Genomic DNA, 22,113 nt, shown 5'->3' with positions numbered 1-22,113 from the left:
TCAAAGCTCACAGGACTGTGTTCTCTGGAATCCTCTCAAGCGGTGGAACTACTGTAGCTGTGTGTTTATGAGAAAATAATGGCACACCTTAGAATGTTCATCAGCCAATCAGAATCAAGCGTTCAGCAGCCTCTATTTATAAATAAAAGTAATATAAACCTGATTGTTTAACATATTCTTTCCTCCTCTCTCTACCCAGAGTGCAATTGAATCTCTGTTTGGAGCCTCGATGACTGGAATTGCGTATTCTCTGTTTGCTGGTCAGCCTCTCACTATTCTGGGCAGCACTGGACCTGTTCTGGTGTTTGAGAAGATATTGTTCAAATTCTGCAAGTATGTCTGATGCTTTCTGTCTCTCTGACTATTAATCTGTTTTCTTTGTTCTGCTGATAAAGCATATAGACCATTTTGAGGGATGTAAACAATAATAATGGTCCTAACATATATCCTGTTTCACACTTTTAATTTCCACAGATTCTGAGAGTTCAAAAAAGTCCAGTTGTTGATCAATTATGTCATGATAGCTGATTTAATGTCAAGATATGATTAAATTGCATCTTGTTGCAGTTATGAAGGAGTTTAAAAACAAGCAGGAAATGTTCTTGGGCAAATGACATCACATTGAAATGGTCTATAGTATTGTTGTACAGTATATCCATGCATACATCCATCCATCCATATTTTCTCCCCATAAACCAGTCCATATAAATTATCCATTGATCAATTCCTCTATCATTTTGTCTTTCCCCCATTTCATCAGTTCTTTCACCATTTTATCCATTCATTCATTCATTCATGTTTTCCCCTTTTCCCAATTACCCATTGATACATAATTTTTTCTGCCCATCCATCCATTGTTTACCCATCCATGCATCCATCCATCCATCCGTCCATCCTTTTGTTCCTGTCATCCATTCACCCACCCACCCTTCAATCCATCCATCCATCCATCCATCCTTCCTTCTTTCCTTCCTTCCTTCTTTCCTTCCTTCTTTCTGTCCATCCATCTATTCATCCTTCCTTCCTTCCTTCCTTTAGTCTATCCTTCCATCCATTTATCATTCCTTCCTTCCTTTCTTCCATCCATCCATCCTTCCATCCATCCTTCCTTCTCTCATCCATCCATCCATCCATCCATCCATCTATCCATCCATCCATCATTCCTTACTTGCATACATCCTTCCTTCCTTCGTTCCATCCTTCCTTCCATCTATCCATCCATCCATCATTCATTCCTTACATACATCCTTCCTTCCTTTCATTTATCCATCCTTTTGTTTCTGGCATCCATCCACCCACCCACTTATCCATCCATGCACCCATATACCCACCCACCGATTCTTCCATCCATTCATCCTTTTGTTCCTGTCATCCATCCATCCACCCACCCATCCTTCCATCCATCCATCCATCCATCCATCCTTTTGTTCCTGTCATCCATCCACCCACCCATCCTTCCATCCATCCATCCATCCTTTTGTTCCTGTCATCCATCCCCCCATTCTACCCATCCACACACCCACTTACCTATCCATCCACCCATATACCCACCCACCCTTTCTTCCATCCATTCATCCATCATTCTTTCCTTTTTCCCTCCCTTCTTTCTTCCATCTATACTTCTATCCTTCCTTCCATCCATCCATCCTTCCACCCATCCATCCATCCATCCATCCATCCATCCATCTTTTTGTTCCTGGCATCCATCCACCCATCCACCCACCCACTTATCCATCCATCCACCAATATGCCCACTTACCCACTCTTCCTTTCATCCTTCCATCCATCCATTCATCCTTTTGTTCCTGTCTTCCATCCACCCACCCACCCACTTATTCATCCATCCACCTTCCCACCCTTACTTCCATCTTTCCACCCGTCCACCCATCCACCCACTCTTCCTTCCTTCCTTCCTTCCTTCCCTTCTTCCTTCCTTCCTTCCTTCCTTCCTTCCTTCCTTCCTTCCCTTCTTCCTTCCTTCCTTCCTTCCTTCCTTCCCTTCTTCCTTCCTTCCTTCCTTCCTTCCTTCCTTCCTTCCTTACTTACTTACTTACGTACGTACTTACTTACTTACTTACTTACTTACTTACTTACTTCCACTTATCTCTGTGTTTGTGTGTCTGCAGGGAATACGGTCTGTCATACCTGTCGCTCAGGGTGTGTATCGGGCTGTGGACAGCCTTCCTCTGTCTGCTGCTGGTGGCCACCGATGCCAGTTCACTGGTCTGTTACATCACGCGCTTCACGGAGGAAGCCTTCGCCTCGCTCATCTGCATCATCTTCATCTACGAGGCCATCGAGAAGCTCATTCACCTCGGAGAAACATACCAGTTTAATAAGAACAACAATCTGGACAAACTCACCACATACAGGTGAACACTCTGCTTTGACTGACACTGAGCAATATACAGTTGAAACCAGAAGTTTACACACACTCTAAAAAAAGGAACATAACCATTTTTAAAAATGTCTGATAGTAAATCATACTAAACGTTTACCATTTTAGGTCTGTTAGGATTACCTAAATGATTTACATTTGCTAAATTCCAGAATAATGAGAGAATTTATTTTTTTAAATTTCTAGACAGTCAAAAGTTTGACACATTCCCTTGGTATGTTTTTAGCTTTGCTTTTAAACTGGATAACTTTAGTCAAATGTTTTGACTATCCTTCCACAAGCTTCTCACATAAATTTGAAGGAATTTTAGCCAATTCCTCCTGACAGAATTGGTGTAACTGAGTCAGATTTGTAAGCCGTCTTGCTCGCACAAGCTTTTTCAACTCTGCCCACAAATTGTCTATAGGATTGAGATCAGGGCTTTGTGATGGCCACTCTAAAACATTCACTCTGTTGTCCTTAAAGCACATCTGAACTAATTTGGCGGTATGCTTAGGGTCATGGTCTGTTTGGAAGACCCATTTATGGCCAAGTTTTAATTTCCTGGCTGATGTCTTGAGATGTTGCTTCAGTATATCTACATAATGTTCTGTCTTCATGATGCCATCTATGCTGTGAAGTGGACCAGTCCCTCCTGCAGCAAAACAGCTCCACAACATGATGCTGCCGCCCCCATACTTCACAGTTGGGATGGTGTTCCTAGGCTTGTGCACTTTCCCCTTTGTCCTCCAAATGTAACAATGATCATTATGGCCAAACAGTTCAATCTTAGTTCCATCAGCCCACAGGACATGTTTCCAAACATTAGTCTTTTTCCCAGTGTAATTTAGCAATTTGTAATCTGGCTTTGTTGTTGATTCTGGCTTATTGATTTTCCCACGTTGTCACACAAGGAAGCAGTGTGTTTGAGGTTTTCCTTAAATACTATTCTACAGTTGTGCCTCCTATTAACTCCAAAACCTTGACACTATCATCTCAGCTTTTTCAGAGGCGTAATAATCTTATTGTATGTAAACTTGACTTTCAAGAAAAGTTATAACAATTTCTCAAAAAATATCTCTCTCATAATTCTGCTATTAAACATAACAGAAACAAATGTGATAATCCTAAACTACCTAAAAGAGAAAAAGTTTTTAAATGTTTTTTTTTTTTTAAGTGGTTATGTGTATTTTTATACAGTATATGTAAACTTCTGGTTTAAACCGTAGATGCTGCATAGAACTACAAAAAAAAAAAAAAAAAAAAAGAGTAAATCTAATGAATCATTTTTTAAAGTAAACAATGTATATGGGCTGAATTTACACAAATTAACTTTAGCAAACTTTAGCATTTAAACTTAATATGTTTGTTTACATTTAACCAATACGCATTGTTTGCAACCACTTACCTTAAAAAAAGGGTAAATCCAATGAATCCCTTTTTTGCTTATTAATTAAACTGACAAATGTACAAAAGTTAAATTTCCTCAAAAGATTAAGCTGGACAAGCATTTTATTGATGAGAAATCGCCAACTCTTGGAGGATCTGATATTAACTGGTCAGCGATGCAATTAAAGGATGTTTTTTGTTTTTGTAGATGTTCCTGTATTGAACCCGAAAACCCTAGTAATGCCACTCTGCAATATTGGGAGCAGAACAACATTTCAGCGCCAGAAATATTTTGGGAGGCTCTGGAAGTTGAGGTCAGCATTGAGGAAAACCTACTGATGTTAACTCTGTCAGACTTACTGTATATTTTCTCTATAGGCCTCTAAATGATCAACATGATCAACCGTCCCAACTAACAGGGAACATTTCTAGAGCATTAAGTAGCGTTTCTTAAAAGTTGTGTAAATATTAGCATGCAACATTAAAAACATTGATGGAAAACATTATTAAAAATAGTCTTTAGGATGTTTGTTATTGATGAATGTTCTCATAATGTTGATAAAGAGGCATTTTTAGAACCTTAATGTAGTGTCAATGAAATGTTCTAATAATCATTTAAGTAACATTATGAGAACATTAATATAACATGAGACTAAAACATTATGAAAACTGTCTGTTGTTCATTCTATCTTCATTCATTTATATATTTATTCATACAGTCAACTGAGGTGTCAATAACTAACGTCAACTCAATACAAACCCCCAAACACACCCTAGCAACCAGCTACAGCATCCTAGCAACTACCTGATAGACACTCACATAGACTTGGCGCTGGGCTCATTTAACTAAGAGTAGCAAGCAGCCAATAAAGGATGACTATATAAACTCTTAACCACACCCTAGCAACTGATCCCTCAGACTGCCATTATAAAAAAAAAACAGATGTGTATCTTTGGAATACAGTGTCAGAGACTTGAGGGTGGGCAAACAGCCAATTACACAGCACATTTGCCACAACCTAGCAACCACTTTAAAGCACCCTAGCAACCCAACCCAAAGATTGATGTCTTCAAATCCAAGAAATTTAGAGATGGGGTTCTCATAATGTTGATGGAAAAACATTCTTAGAACATTAATATAATGTGAAATGTTCTAATAACATTTAGGTAACATCATGAGAACATTAATATAACATGAGACCGAAATCAAATGAAAACTGTCTGTCGTTCATTCTATATTCATTCATTTATATATTTATTCATACAGTCAACTGAGGTGTCAATAACTGACGTCAACTCAATACAAACACCCTACAAACACCCTAGCAACCAGCTACATCATCCTAGCAACTACCTGATAGACACTCACATTGACTTGGGGCTGGACTCATTTAATTAAGAGTAGCAAGCAGCCAATAAATTATGACTATACAAACTCCAAACCACACCTTAGCAACCAGTTACAGCACCCTAGCAACTGAACCCATAGAGTGCAATTATATAAAAAAAGGCCCAGATGTGTATCTTTGGAACAGTGTCAGAGACTTGAGGGTGGGCAAACAGCCAATCACACATCACTTTTGCCACACCCTAGCAACCCCTGTCGAGCAGGCTAACAACCAAACCCAAAGATTGATAACTTTAAATCCAAGTGTTAAATAGACATGGGGTTTAAATAACTGCTTTAAAATAATAACCTATCATCTGCTGTCAGGACTGTATTGAGAAGAAAGGTGTATTTGTGGGGTCTGCTTGCGGGCCTCATGGTCCGTATGTTCCCGACGTTCTCTTCTGGTCTATCGTTCTCTTCTTCTCCACGGTGGCCATGTCTGCTTTTCTCAAAGAGTTCAAGACCAGCCGCTATTTTCCCACCAAGGTACTGCAGTCATTATCCACCCACTGTCTCGTCTGAGAGCTGCTGCAGCGCTATATATACAGCTGAAGTCAGAACTATTAGCCCTCCTGAATTATTAACCACAATTTCTGTTTAACAGAGAGCAGATTTTTTTTCAACATATTTCTAATCATAATAGTTTTAATAACTCATCTTTAATAACTGATTTATTTTGCCATGATGACAGTACATAATATTTAACTAGATATTTTAGATACTAGCATTCAGCTTAAAGTGACATTTAAAGGCTTAACTAGGTTAATTAGGCAAGTTAGGGTAATTAGGAAAGTATTTCTTAAGGGGGCTAATAATATTGACCTTAAAATGGTTTTAAAATAATCTAAAACTACATTTATTCTAGCTGAAATAAAACAAATAAGTCTTTATAGAAAAAATATTATACCAAATACTGTGAATTTATTTCCTTGCTCTGTTAAACATCATTTGGGAAATATTTGAAAAGGAAAAGAAATTCAGAGGAGGGCTAATAATTCTGACTTCAGCTGTATTTGCCATCAGTTCTAGTTTTTTGCGTCCTGGCGCCCTCTAGTGTTACTGCTGAGTAATTTCTGCTTCATGTTTCCTCCAGGTCAGATCCATCATCAGTGATTTTGCGGTGTTCATCACTATTGTCACTATGGTTCTGGTGGATTACGCTCTCGGGGTGCCTTCACCCAAACTGCAGGTCCCCAATGAGTTTAAGGTTTGCTAATAACTTATGTTTAAATTATTATGTGGGGGAAAAAAACAGGTCAACCTTATTTAAAAAAAAATCATTATTATTATTATTTAAACCCAAATTGTGTAAAATATGGACTAAACCAAACAATGGGTTAAATTTGATCCTATTAATTTAATTAAGAAAAATTAACTCAGCAGTTGGCTCAGTCCCTATTACACTAAGAATCGGGTTGAAATAACCCAGCACTTTTTAGAGTGTAGTGTTGCTTAAGTTACCTCAAAAAATGATTTAGTTACTTATTACATCATTAAAATAAAATTTAAATTACTTTTTAAATTAATTTGTCTGACAAGTAATTTAATTACCCAATACGTAATTAAACTACTTGACTCAGTACAACATGAAATCCTGAAAAAACATGAAAAACCTCAAAGCATACAGAATACAAACAAAATTATATATATATATATATATATATATATATATATATATATATATATATATATATATATATATATATATATATATATATATATTTATATATATATATTTATATATATATATATATATATATATATATATATATATATATATATATATATATTGAATGGGCCTTTTAGCTTTTATTTAAATGACACTAACATTTTAAAGTAATAATGACACCATATTTTATACATATTATATACTGACATTGATTTAAAACTCTATACATTGTTTATAAGCATTGTTTTATTTTTTAAGTTAACTAAACTGTTTTTGAAAATTTAACGTAAAGCAATTAAGTTGTCCCAAAAACACTCCAGAATTGTTGATTCAGCTCATTTTAAATAAGAGGCTTGAACAACCAGCAAGAATGTAATTTTTGAGTGTACTGTAGGAAATGCTGGGTTCCACACAATTGATCTGTGTTTAGGCAACATGTGTTAGGCAACATGTGTATGGTATGTGCTGCTAATTATGTACTTCACAATAACAAAACACAATGCTCAAAGATTATTATGTTAGGCGTATATTAACTCTTACTTAGCATAAAAAAAAAAAAAAAAAATATATATATATATATATATATATATATATATATATATATATATATATATATATATATATATATATATAGTAAAAGTCAGAATTATTAGTCCCCCTAAATTATTAGCCTCCCTGTTTATTTTTTCCCCCAATTTCTGTATATTGGAGAGCAGATTTTTTCAACACATTTCTACACATAATAATTTTAATAACTCATCTCTAAAACTGATTTATTTTATCTTTGCCATGATGACAGTAAATAATATTTGACTAGATATTTTTAAAGACACTTCTATGCAGCTTAAAGTGACATTTAAAGGCTTAAATAGGTTAATTAGGTTAACTAAGTAGGTCAGAGTAATTAGGCAAGTTAATGTACAATGATGGTTTGTTCTGTAAACTATCGAAAAAATATATTGCATAAAGGGGCTAATAATATTACCCTTAAAATGTTTTTTAAAAAATTTAAAATTGCTTTTCTTTTTTTTTTTATTCTGGCCGAAATAAAACAAATAAGACTTTCTCCAGAAGAAAAAATATTATCAGACATACTGTGAAAATCTCCTTGCTCTGTTACACATCATTTGGGAAATATTTAAAAAAGAAAAAAAAATCAAAGGGGGGCGAATAACTCTTACTTCAACTGTGTGTATATATGTACACACATTAATAGTCTTGATAAGAATAGATGTTACCAACATATTTGTTTGTTTTCAGCCAACTCGTGATGATCGTGGGTGGCTGATTAGCCCGTTAGGTCCAAACCCGTGGTGGACGTGTGTGATCACAGTCATTCCTGCTCTTCTGTGCACCATCCTCATCTTCATGGACCAGCAGATCACAGCCGTCATCATCAACCGGAAAGAGCACAAGCTGAAGGTCAGACGCACAAAAGACAGAGAAATGCCAGCGCATTTCACAATTACTACTTACAATCTCTATAAAAAAATTGACAGTTTTCCGTATTTTGTGATTAATGTTTAATTTTTCCTCATTTATTTCTGCTTTTGAATTGCATTATAGGAGCTTGATCTTTCTTCTGACAACTTTTAATTTTAAAAAGTTGTAAAAGTTACTTGAATATTTATAATAGTTTAAAGTGATATATTGTCTGGGTTGGTGTTGTGTATTATGCAACAAACACTTTGTAATAAACTGCCAGTACATTTTTCTGTATTTTACAGACTTATTTCTCTATATATCATCTCTTATACATTATTTTAAACTACTAAAATGTCAGTGAAAGTCACTTTGTTAAACTGTAGAGTTGAATTTTTAACATCAAAAGTCGACAGATAAGAGATTTACATCCCATAATGCAGGGGTTTTCAAAGTGTGAGGCGCGCCTCCCCTGGGGGGCGCCAGAGCATGTCAGGGGAGGCGCGGGAAAAAATATTATATAATAAAAATATCATTATTAAGTTTAATTATTATATGTATTTTTTATTATATTTAAACGTTTAAAAAAAAAAAGCTAAAAAAAATAATACGACTAAAATAAGAAAACCTTTTTTACCCAGAAGGCCATAGCTGTGAATTCGCTTCTGTTTGGCAAGCCTGCCAATACAGGTATATGCCTGCTAATACAATGGATCGGTTTCTGAGACCCCACTATTCAAAGCCTTCCAGTTCAGGGCTTAAACCCAAAAGACGACGATATGATGATCAGTATTTGAGTTTAGGATTTACGAGATACAAGATATTTTGGCTAATGACAGCATGAGACCCGCTAAACTTCGGCGACACCTTCAAACCAAGCATGATGAGATAGCAGGAAAACCTCCAGAATTTTGTGTGTGTGTGTGTGTGTGTGTGTATGTGTGTGTGTGTGTGTGTGTGTACGTGTGCGCGTGTGTGTGCGTGTGTGTTTGGGAGGAGGGGGGCGCCAATGGATAAGTTGTGTCGAAAGGGAGGCCCACTGTCTTAGACTTTGAAAAATCCTGCCATAATGCAATTCACAACCGTAAACAAACAGAAAACATTTGAGAATCACAAAATACGGAAGCTGTAATTAACGGATCTTTTTTACACTGTAGTTTTAGTGCAAAGTTAAGCAGAAAGTTCACCCCAAAATGAAAATTTACTCACCATTTTAGTGGTTCCAAACCTATGGCTGCGTCCGAAACCGCATACTTCCATACTATGTAGTACACTTAAATCAGTATGCGAGCCGAGTAGTATGATTGTATTGTTTCAGCCTATTTTAAATAAGTAGTTTGAACAAGCAGCCAAAATCTTTTTTTTCATTATGGGGGAACTGACCCTTTAACTATTATATTGGAAAATTTGGATATTGCAATTTTTTCTGTGATAAATATTATAATATGAAAACAGTTTCATTAGATAGTTTGAATAGCTCTATTTGTCTGTTTTCTTGGGAGTCTAAAGCCTGATTTATACTTTCGCCTGGCGCCCTGTCGCGCACTTCCGCTGACTGTGCGCACACCTCACAAAACGGACGAGGCTTTTATACTTGACGCGTTCGCCGTTGTGATATCCTTTAAAACAACAGGGGGAGGTCAAAAGGAACTGACCGTAAAATCAGATGGATAAACAGAGATGTACAAAGAACTGTCATATCATTAATATTATTCATACCTAGTTCACACTAGAGGATTTTAAGCCTGATTTGAGCCCGATTTGGAAGTTAACGAGCTCGCCGACAGATCGGGCTGTGATCGGGAAGAAATCTGCGGGTGCTCGGCCCTCGCCGCTCTTTATGTGTGAACTACTGAGCAACGCATCAACGAGGCTCGCTGACGCGTCGCCGACACCTCGCAGACGGAAATCCAAAATTCAGCATGCTAAATATTCCAGAGCAGTCGGCCGACTCAACCCCACGTGTGGTCAGATGTAGTGACGAGCTACAGCCAATGAGAGAGCATATCAGCATGAGCTGAATGGCTGTGTGTTCAGGAGCTCAGCAGAAACATCTGTGATTGGTCAGAATGGGCATCGGTGCACTCGCTTCATTCTGCGTTAACACAGACATGAGAGTAGGCTATATTAACAGTGGAACTAGAATTCTGTAACTATTAGAATTACCATACTGCTCATTCTGACCGTTCTCATATAAAACGCCATATTGTCACAACATATTTACATTCAAAGCTATTATTGAGATATTAAAATTAAGCTTTGAATGTCTGGCATCATATTTAATGACACATTACCCTAAAAATATAATCTTTTTTTGGTAATACAGCCTATAAATATGTAGTTAAGATACTAGAACACTTAAAGGCTTGGCTTTCATTTTCACTTTCAAACAGGAGCTATTTAACAGCACAGAATATGCTGTTTTGAAAGATATCTGAAGTAAATTGATGTTTTTGCCATCAGAAAGTTTTGTTTATGTTAGCAGGAAGTTGCCAGGCAAGAAAATGCACACATATTTAAAGTCACAGCGAAAAGTATCAGACATGCATGCAGTCATTTTGACCAATATGGTAATTTAAGGCAGAAATGCTCAGTTCTTTACTGTTTTGTAATAAAAAAAATAACAATGTCAGAAAGAAATACACTGATAGTTAGAAAACGGCAGGGTGTTATAAATATGTTAGTTTTATTTCAAAGAGTTATAAAATTACAAAAATTAAAAACTCTCTGTGTATCTCTCCACTGGAACCTGCAGATGAGTGATTACTCCGCTGATAAATCGGCTGATTTGACGATGTTTTTAAATGCTTTCTCCAAAGCTTGAAAAGCTGTCAGTGATGTCATCAGCACACAAGCAGCCAATAGTGTTCAGCTTTTTTCTGACGACTCCTCCCTCAAAATTTCATTGGCTGTGGTTTGGTAGCTTGAATGAGCTGATGGGGAATGAGTTGTTGTCAGATCATGTAGTGTGTGACCCCCCCTCTTGTGGATCGTTCACAGAGTGTTGCGTAGTGTGAACACCACAGAGATTAAAAGACACAGAGTCAGGTCATGTAGTGTGAACAGCACAGCGATCTGCTGATGTTTAAAATCCTGTAGTGTGAACTAGGCTTAAAGTAAACTAATAATTTGTAGTATTTTTCTAAATTATATAAATGATTATAAAGATTTTTAGAACTATTCAAGATGTTTTTTGATCAAACTTTGATGCATTTCTTGCTTTTGTTCATATTTTGGACAGTTTTATATTAAAGTTTATCACAACAGAACATGAGTTGCTCTACAAATGTATTTTTTATTATGGCAAAAAAAAAAAAACAGTTCGAACAGGTAGTGTGCTGGGTGCGAGGTGTCCAGAGGGATTTTGCAAGCCCTTTTACTCACTCTGGAAGAGTACAGTTCTTGAAGTGTAGGAAGGGTAGTGCCAGTGATACCTTCAACAGTCCGCACTATTCGCTGTAGTCTACTGAGGTCGGTTTTGGCAGCTGAGCCGAACCAGACGGTGATCAAAGTGCAGAGGATGGATTGGATGACAGCTGAGTAGAACTGTACGAGCAGCTCCTGTGGCAGGTTAAACATCCTCAGCTGACGAAGGAAGTACAGTCTCTGCTGGGATTATCTTGCGATGTGACTATTGCAGATGCGCACATTGAAATATATAAATGCTGACACCATATATTGTGCAACCCTAACTTTAACTCTTGATGTGATGATGTGTTTCTCCTGCAGAAGGGCTGTGGGTATCATCTGGACCTGTTTATGGTGGGTGTGATGCTGGGCGTTTGCTCTATTATGGGCCTGCCATGGTTTGTGGCGGCGACCGTCCTGTCCATCTCTCATGTCAACAGTCTGAAGCTGGAGTCCGAGTGCTCGGCGCCTGGAGAACAGCCCAAGTTCCTGGGCATCAGAGAGCAGCGGGTCACTGGACTCATGATCTTCCTCCTCATGGGCTGCTCTGTATTCATGACCTCCGTGCTGAAGGTCTGCAGATCTGTTACTGTATCTACATACTTTCAAGGGACAACAATTATTAGCAATTTATTGATGCAGTTTATTTATAAAAATTCAAAATTAATAATATAGAGTTGAAGTCAATTGTTCACCCTCCTGTTAATTTTTATTTCTTTATTTTTTTATATTTCCCAAATGATGTTTAACAGAGCAAGGAATTCTTTACATTATTTCCTTAAATATTATTTCTTCTGGAGAAAGTCAGATTTGGTTTATTTCGGCTAGAATAAAAGCAGTATTGAATTTTTTAAAACCATTTTACGGTCAATATTATTAGCCCCCTTAAGCAACATTTACCCAGCAGGCACACAACATCAGAAGGTGTTAAAATTAGGTAAGATTAAGGTCATGATGACAGGTGACCAAATTTCAATGGCTAGCCAGTGTCTAAAACCAATGATATTTTGACGTCCAATAACAACATCAAATTATACTAATATTTGGTTGATTTTAGATTCGGTTGGAAAGTGACCCAAATCTAACGTCTGACAGATGTCATAGTGGTAACGTCCACACAACATCAAGGTGTAACATGATTAGATATTGATATTTGGTTGATTTTAGATTGGACATTGATGTCAACCTGATTTATATTTCCAAACAAAATCCAACATCCTCACACAACTTTAGGGTATAATGTCAGTATGACGTCATGCTGGCGTCCTGTGCCTGTCTACAGAACAAACTATTATGTTGAGTAATGTGTTGAAAATCTTATTTTCGTTAAACAGAAAGTGAAGCAAACATACAGAGGGGAGCAAATAATTCTGACTTCAACTTTATAGAGCTCAGCATAATTGAGTACACTATATCTGTATCCATTTTCCAGTGAATATAATTAATATATTTTAGACACAAAACATCTTTAGTAATAGAAAGATTAAATTCAAAAAAAAAAAAATATATATATATATATATTCATATATATATATATATATATATATATATATATATATATATATATATATATATATATATATATATATAAAGCTACAGAATTCCTTTTTTTTTGTTTCTATTGATTTTTGCTCTTTTTTTATTTTTACTTAATATTTTTTCACTAACATTTAAATTTGTGCTACAAATTTTTTAACCGTTATCGTAAGTTATATTGTTAGATTAGCTCCAGATTTGGCTTCAATACTGACTAATTTCATGTATATGCACTATAAAATGTGTTATGCACTATAATATGTGTACATAATAATATAATGTTGTGAAGCTTACTATAGAAAATGTCAATTTAAATGAGAGATTAGTGAGGTTACTATATTAGTTATTGGAGGAGGATATCATAATAAAATTTTAATTGTGTTCCCTCAGTTCATTCCAATGCCGGTTCTGTATGGAGTTTTCCTGTACATGGGTGCGTCTTCACTGAGAGGAATACAGGTAAACTATTTATTTATTTACTTTTTACTTTAAAAAATCACAAAATTAGCTTTGACAAATGTTTACTTTAGTAGCTGTTAGTAGCTATTAACACGCACACACACACACACATGTATGTATGTATGTATGTATGTATTAATAATAATAATGTTTATTTTAGTGCTGCCAATAATTAATCACATCTAAAATAAAAGTATATGTGTGTGTGTGTGTGTGTGTGTGTGTGTGTGTGTGTGTGTGTGTGTGTGTGTGTGTGTATAAATATATATATATATATATATATATATATATATATATATATATATATATATATATATATATATATATATATATATAAAATTAAAAAATTTAGATGATTTGGAAAAGTGACAGAAGGTGGATTTTTCTGCTGAATCATCTGTTGAACTGCATCACAATCATCACAAATACTGCAGGAGATCTATTGTAACCCGAATGCACCCAAGATTCTCACTGAAATCAGTCAAGTTTGGTGAAGGAAAAATCATGGTTTGGGGTTACATTCAGTATGGGGGCATGTGAGAGATCTGCAGAGTGGATGGCAACATCAACAGCCTGAGGTATCAAGACATCTGAGCTGCCCATTACATTACAAACCACAGCAGAGGGCAAATTCAGGAAAGCGCTGCTTTTTATACTTCAGCCTCCAAGATTGGCCAGCCCTGTCACCAGAAATGAAAATTATTGAGCATGTCAAGATAAGATGAAAGAAGAGGCACTGAAGATGAATCCAAAGAATCTTGATGAACTTTCTTTGCCATTCCAGATGACTTTATTAAAAAGTGATTTGAGTCATTGCAGAGATATATGGATGCAGTCCTCCTAGCTCATGATGGCCGTACTGGACTAAAATAATTAATAATCATTAATATTGAATAATAACAATTATTACTATTATTGTATTTTTTGTCATATGCATAGCAACCTTACATATAAGAATTTTCCCAACTGTAAAAAAATGCTGGGTTCCACGCAATTCATTCATGTTGTCCAAACACAAACCAATTAAGTAACGTAACAAATTTAACTGCTTTGAACATAAAACAATTAAGTTCCCCAGAAGAAATCTCCAAAATTGGTTTGTTTACACTCATTTTTGAGTGAAGAAGACTCAAAAAAATAGATGAATTAAAAATAAGAAATGTTTTTTATCATTTTAATCCTTGTTTTGTGTTCTCATAAATAATGTTGATAAATCTTTTGCTGTTTAAATTCAAAATTTGTCTTATTTGTCACATTTATTTTTACAGTAGGACATTCAGTGAAATGCTTAAACAACCTCTCGTGACCTTAAAAAATAATGACAACGATAACAAAAAGAATCTAAATTTGGAGAAATGGCACTATTAAATATAACTATTTAATGTCAAGGGTTGAGGTTGGGGAAAAGCAGTGAGGAGTATATAATAATAAATATAATACAAAATAGGTATTTATTTTTTATAAAAATAAAACAAAAGACCAAACCAAAACAAGACTTGACTGGGCAGGCAGGGAGAAGCAGGGCTGGACAAGCCTGGACACGACACGACAGGACAAGACGAATAAACGACGACGAACTGGCAAATAACAGCAGACATGGGGAGACTATAAAGAAGAAATAATTAATAATCAGACAGGTGAACAGTATTAACTAATAATAGGTTAACAAGGAGGGTGGGACTAGATAATAGAGAGGAGCACATGACACAAAGAGACAACACAAGCCATGTGCTCGTGTAAAACGGGACTAGAACACGCAATGAGAGATCTCATTAACCACGTGTTCACATGAAACAACACTAAAGCACGTGACCACAATGTAAACACAGAGCCCTGAGCTTAGACAACACCAACACAAACAGAACGCAAGACACAAGAACACGATACATGAAAACACTTACAGTGCACTCACATACATACACATGCATGTTTCCGATTCCAGCGCCAACCGAAACCAAGACTGGAGCGCTGAGAACGAAAATAACAAACACATCAGGAATAGAGCGTGCATCCTAAATGTGCCCCAACCTGATGCGAGTGCATGCATGGCCCGAGTGCTGCCAACATGGCACTGATACAAAGACAAAGGGCCCTATCATGCACCCGGCGCAGTGGGGCGCAAGGCGCGGCGCAAAAGTTTTTTGCTAGTTGCAGCTTGGCGCAAGAGTAGCTTTGAGGCGTTGCGCTACGCTGTTTAAATAGCAAATGCATTATCGCTCATATGTGCACCCATAGGCGTTCTGGTCTAAAAAGGAAGGCGTTCTGAGGCGCACTGCTGGCGCGTTGCTATTTTGAGAAACTATAATAGATTTTTCATTAGACCAAAACTAACCCTTTCTAAAGTCCAGCGCAGAGTTGCGCCTTGCTTACACACTGCTAATAAGCACAAGAGAGCAACAGGCAAATATCTTTACATATGAAAAAATGTAAATATTAAGGATATATATAGGATATAATAAGAATAGATATCGAATATAAATATAAAGGATTAAAATATTACAAAACATATTATTTTCTAGCCTACATAAATATGAAAAATCACTGCTTTCATGTCTTCTTCATCTCGGGAGGCTTTTTCAGTTCATTCATAACAATTTGCTTTTGCATAATATTATTATTATTAGCAGTATTATTTATTATATCCATATTTATATTTGTTTTATTAAAAACAAGCTTAGATTTGTCCACCTGCAGGTTTCAGACCATATGGGGCACAGCATGTGTTTTAGGATATAACTCTTGGTTTTTGAGCACACTTTGTTATTGTTTATTTATTCGTTTGCTGGAAATTAGAACTGAATTTAGAAATAGTTTTGAAACAAATATTTGCACTTAACAAACGAAATTAATTATTTATAGGCTAATTGATGTCTGTGCGTAAAGGTTTCCCTATCCAAGAGTGAAAGTGAAAGTAGATCCATTATCTCTCATTCTCACGCAGTAGATGCTCTGTTTAACAGTTTTCTGTTAAAACTGTTAACTGTTTGCTTGTGAAATGCTATTTTTTTCCACTTAGACTTCCTGTAAATAGCGAATGCGCTCTTGGCGCGACGCAGCTGACTCTTAAAGGGAATGGGAGATGAGACTCTAATTGGTTTATTCTCAAAACACACCTATAACTCATTAAGAAAATAAACTCAACCCTTTTAGACCATGCGCCACGGCGCAAAGCAGATTTTCCCGTCCTTAAATTAGCAAAAATGCGTTCTGACACGCCCTGAAAGCGTTTGCGCCCTGCGTTTTGCGCTCTGCGCATAGACCGTCAAAATAGAGCCCGAAGACAGACAATGACAGGAAATGAGTGCTTGATTCGATTGAACTTTATTCGATTTAAAACTTGATCCGAGCACAACATACAAGACATGACTGGACTAGTGTCTGTTTCCACCAAAACAAGAATGAACAAGACCGAAGTGGCTGAATCCTGACAATTAAAGACTTTCGATATGGATTATGTAGTTGTAGAAACATGGAAGTGTTTCTCACCATTATGACTGGTGCATGAGAAAGGAAGGAGTGTATCCTATGTTTACCCATTGCTCTGACATGTTTGCTTCTGCTTTTTCTCGTGATCTTAGTTTTTCGATCGTTTGAGATTGTTCGGGATGCCGGCTAAACACCAGCCAGACTTCATTTACCTGAGGCACGTTCCCCTGCGAAAGGTTCACCTGTTCACCATCATCCAGCTCAGCTGTCTGGTCCTCCTGTGGGTCATCAAAACCTCCAGAGCCGCCATCGTCTTTCCCATGATGGTATACATCTGACATACTATTATAATGTTATATTATAATGTTGTTTTTCATGTAACACAGGGAGAGTAAACCCATTATATGTACAGTTGAAGTCCGAATTATTAGCCCTTCTGAATCCTGTATATTTTTCCCCAATTTTTGTTTAACTTAAAGATTTTTTCAACACGTTTTTTAACATAATAGTTTTAATAACTCATCTCTAATAACTGATTTATTTTATCTTTGTCATGATGACAGCACATAATATTTCACTAGATGTTTTTTAAGACACTTCTATACAGCTTAAAGTGACATTTAAAGGCTTAACTAGGCTAATTAGGATATTTAGGCAAGCCATTATATAACAGTGGTTCGTTCTGTAGACAATCGAAAACTAATCAAGCACAGTTTTAATTATTGATAGAATAAAAATGTGGTAGAATAAAAAGATTTGTGCAATTGATGCAATATGTCAAAATCTTTACCCGCAGAATATAAAAACAACCCATGGCAGGTGCTTAAACTTAGCCCACTTCTGCAGGAAAAGGCAAACTTGGCAACCGTTGTGAAATGGCTTTAAAAAAAGTATAGTGGGGCTTGATTTTGTCTTAGAATTGATTTTATGATTGTGGTTAGCTATTGGTGTATAGATGTATATACACTCACCGGCCACTTTATTAGGTACATCTTACTAGTACCAGGTTGGACCCCCTTTTGCCTTCAGAATCCTTCGTGGCATAGATTCAACAAGCTACTGGAAATATTCCTCAAAGATTTTGCTCCATATTGACATGATAGCATCACACAGTTACTGCATATTTGTCGGCTGCACATCCATGATGCAAATCTCCCGTTCCACCACATCCCAAAGGTGCTCTATTGGATTGAGATCTGGTGACTGTGGAGGCCATTTGAGTACAGTGAACTCATTGTCATGTTCATGAAACCAGTCTGAGATGCTTTATGACATGGCAAGTTATCCTGCTGGAAGAAGCCATCAGAAGATGGAGACACTGTGGTCATAAAGCAATGGACATGGTCAGCAACAATACTCAGGTAGGCTGTGGCATTGACACGATGCTCACTTGGCACTAATGGGCTCAAAGTGTGCCAAGAAAATATCCCCCACACTATTACACCCCAACCAGCAGCCTGAACCATTGATACAAGGCGGTTGGATCCTTGCCTTTAATGTTGCTGACGCCAATTTCTGACCCGACCATCCCAGCATGGTAGCAGAAATGGAGACTCATCAGACCAGACAACGTTTCTCCAATCTTCTGTTGTCCAATATTAGTGAGTCTGTGTGAATTGTAGCCTCAGTTTTCTGTTCTTAGCTGACAGGAGTGGCACCTGGTGTGATCTTCTACTGCTGTAGCCCTTTCGCCTCAAGGTTGGACGTGTTGTGCATTCAGAGATGCTCTTCTGCAGACCTCGGTTGTAACGAGTGGTTATTTGAGTAACTGTTGCCTTTCTATCAGCTGGAACCAGTCTGGCCATTCTCCTCTGACCTCTGGCATCAACAAGGCATTTGCCCCAGAACTGCCGCTCATTGGATATTTATATATATATATATATATATTACCTTTACTGGGTTGCAGCTGGAAGGGCATCCACTGCATAAAGCATATGCTGGAATGGAATAGTTGGTGGTTCATTGCGCTGTGGCAACCCCTGATGAATAAGGGACTAAGCCGAAGGAAAATGAATGTATACAACAATATTTAAAAAAGAGATAAATAAAATGAATGAAAGTATTTATAACAAATCAAAGAGCAAGGATCCTAAAACACATCGATAATAACAAATATTTTGAAACTGCAGTAAGAAATTCATATTTAGGCACAAAACTAATGAGAAGGTTTGAAACATGTAGTCAGTCAAGCACACAGAGTGATTGTTTGCAAGTGTCTGAAAGCGTTTCTTAATTGTTTCCACTTCTGTCAGTGTGGTAATATGTGATAATTGAATTAGTGATCTGCTCGGCAGGTGCTGGCGCTGGTGTTTATTAGGAAACTGCTGGATTTCATCTTCACCAAGCGAGAGCTCAGCTGGCTGGATGACCTGATGCCCGAGAGCAAAAAGAAGAAGCTGGAGGACGCCGAGCGAGAGGTCAGATTTATTCATCCCTCAAACGCAACATCCACTAATACTGACACACATGCGTCTTTTAGATGCAGACAGCAATTTACGAGATCTGAGCGGAAAGGAAAGAGCTAAAGAAATGCACAGACATCAAAATGACTATATATAGATGAACTAAACTAATAGGGACCCTAACATACACCCGGCGCAATGTGACGCAAGGTGAGATGCAATTGTTGTTTGCTAGTTTCAGCTCGGCGCAAGAGTCGTTTCGACGTTTTGCGCCACGCTCTTTAAATAGCAAATGTATTTGCGCTTATATGCGCCCATAGGCGTTCTGGTCTAAAAAAGGAGGCGTGTTGAGGCGCATTGCTATTTTGAGAACTATAATAGATTTTTCAATAGACCAGATCAAAGCTGGTCTAAAGTCCAGCGCAGAGCACTTTAGCTGTGTGCCTCGCTTACACACTACTTAATACACACAGGATGTACAGCAATACGCAAATATCTTTACAAATGAAAAAGAAATAATGAAATAAAATATTACAAAACATTATTTTCCAGCCTACATAAATAAAAAAACACCGCCTCCATGTCTTCTTCATCTTGGGGGGCTTTTATAGTTTGTATAATGTTATTATTATTAGCAGTATTATTTATTAAATGCATATTTTTATTTGTTTTATTAAAAACAAGCTTAGATTTGTCCACATGTCGGGTTTTGGAGACGTCTGCATCACCATATAGGGCCTAAGAACGGGATGTGTGTTTGGATATAACTCATTTGTTTGAGCACACTTCATTATTATTGTTCATTTATTCGTTTGCTGTAAATTAGAACTGAATTTAGAAATAGTTTTGAAACAAATCATTGCGCTTAACAAACAAAATTAAATATGTAGGCTAATGGATGTCTTCAGTGAAGTGAGGACAACACTGTTTATCCACACAAGTAAAGGAGTAAAGTAAAGAGTAAAAGTAAAGCTACTGAATAGAGGAGGCTCGTTCTTTATCCTCGCGCTGCAGATGGTTTGTTGTCTTCTTGCTAGTAAAGCGTTCAGTTTTTCCACTTTCAAAGTGTAAATGGCAAATGTGCCATAGTGTGACGCAACTAACATTCTAAAAGGAATGGGGGATGAGACTCTGATTGGTTTAAGTTGCGTTATGCTCAAAACACACCCAGAACTCATTAAGAGAATAAGCACAACCCTGTTAGACATACCATATTTTTCCATGCCCAAAATAGCAAAATGTAGATACACCCTTAATGCTTTTGTGCAGTAGATTGTTAAAATAGAGCACAAAGTGATTAAGTGACAAGCAGTTTACTGAAAAGAGGCAAAAGTTTCCATCTGTGAGCCATCTAAATTTAAGGACATGATCATTTAGATCAGGGGTCCCCAAAATTTTCAGCCCGCGACCCCCAAAATAACACTAGCTATGTTTATGCGCATTTAGCATATTTGCATAAAAAACCAGTTGATGGAAATGCCAAAATGCGCATACATTTCGAAAATGTGGATTAAAAAAGTAGGATCGACTATTTATTTGATAAGAAAAGATGCGCACAAACTACGATGGAAACACTTTTACCGCACAAACTCAAGCATGCGCATTAAAAAAGGTTATGTGATTCTCCTATGAGATTATGTGATGATAAAAATGTGTGTGATTGGACAAACCATCAGGCTAAGCACATTATAAAACATCTGAAATGTTGTTTTGGTCATTCATTCAGTACTGGGTTGCGGCTGGAAGGGCATGCGCCGTGCAAAACATTTGCTGGAATAGTTGGTGGTTCATTCTGCTATGGTGACCCCTGATAAATATGGGACTAAGCTGAAGGAAAATGAATGAGTATATGTATATATATGTTTATTGCTTTATTGTTATCCCTTCAGTTAAAATTTTGTTTAGTTGGTTTAAAAATGTCTTTAAAGGTCTATAACAGGGGTCACCAATCTCGATCCTGGAGGGCCGGTGTCCCTGCAGGGTTTAGCTCCAACTTGCCTCAACACACCTGTCTGGGTGTTTCAAGTACACCTAGTAAGACCTTGATTAGCTTGTTCAGGTGTGCTTAATTAGGGTTGAAACTAAAAATCTGCAGGACACCGGCCCTCCAGGAACAAGTTTGGTGACCACTGGTCTAAAAGAAACCCTGTACATATACAATTATAGCTATTAGATTTAAACATATGTACATATTTGTAAATAAAATGGAGCAAAATAAATATCTAAACTTTTAAAAATATCAATATTTAGAAAAAAATATATGTGCATATACTGTATGATATATATACATTTTATTAGTAACACTTTACAATAAGGTTCATTAGTTAATGCATTTACTAACATGAACTAATCATGAACAACACATGTACAGCATTTATTAATCATAATTGAACATTTACTAAATAATGCATTATTAACATTTAAACTCATGCATGTTAACATTAGTTAATGCACCATGAGTTAATATGAACTAACAATGAACTACTGTATTTTCATCAACTAACGTTTATTAACATAAATAAATACTCTAGTAGATGTATTGTTCATTGTTTGTTCATGTTAGTAAATGCATTACTTAACATTAACTAATGAACCTTATTGTAAAGTGTGACCATTTTATTTATGTTAAATTCAA

At 36.5% G+C, this 22,113-nt stretch overlaps 1 protein-coding gene across 8 annotated transcripts in view; it reads left to right on the top strand.

Moving 5' to 3' along the window:
• slc4a10b (solute carrier family 4 member 10b) overlaps positions 1-22,113 on the top strand; it is a 155,411-nt gene that overhangs the window by 116,764 nt on the left and 16,534 nt on the right. For all 8 annotated transcript variants that reach the window (XM_017357854.4, XM_003199252.7, XM_073913282.1 and 5 more), the window contains 10 exons: positions 200-333; positions 2,127-2,372; positions 3,975-4,080; positions 5,481-5,642; positions 6,250-6,363; positions 8,086-8,247; positions 11,977-12,228; positions 13,582-13,650; positions 17,229-17,402; positions 19,371-19,493. In XM_017357854.4, coding sequence (XP_017213343.1) covers positions 200-333; positions 2,127-2,372; positions 3,975-4,080; positions 5,481-5,642; positions 6,250-6,363; positions 8,086-8,247; positions 11,977-12,228; positions 13,582-13,650; positions 17,229-17,402; positions 19,371-19,493 — 1,542 coding nt within the window. The remainder of the gene's footprint in view (positions 1-199; positions 334-2,126; positions 2,373-3,974; positions 4,081-5,480; positions 5,643-6,249; positions 6,364-8,085; positions 8,248-11,976; positions 12,229-13,581; positions 13,651-17,228; positions 17,403-19,370; positions 19,494-22,113) is intronic.

The sequence above is a fragment of the Danio rerio genome, chromosome 9 (genome assembly GCF_049306965.1).
Source record: "Danio rerio strain Tuebingen ecotype United States chromosome 9, GRCz12tu, whole genome shotgun sequence".
NCBI lineage: Eukaryota > Metazoa > Chordata > Actinopteri > Cypriniformes > Danionidae > Danio > Danio rerio.
Note: the sequence above shows the minus strand (reverse complement) of the source record. Positions and strands in the feature narration are given on the sequence as shown.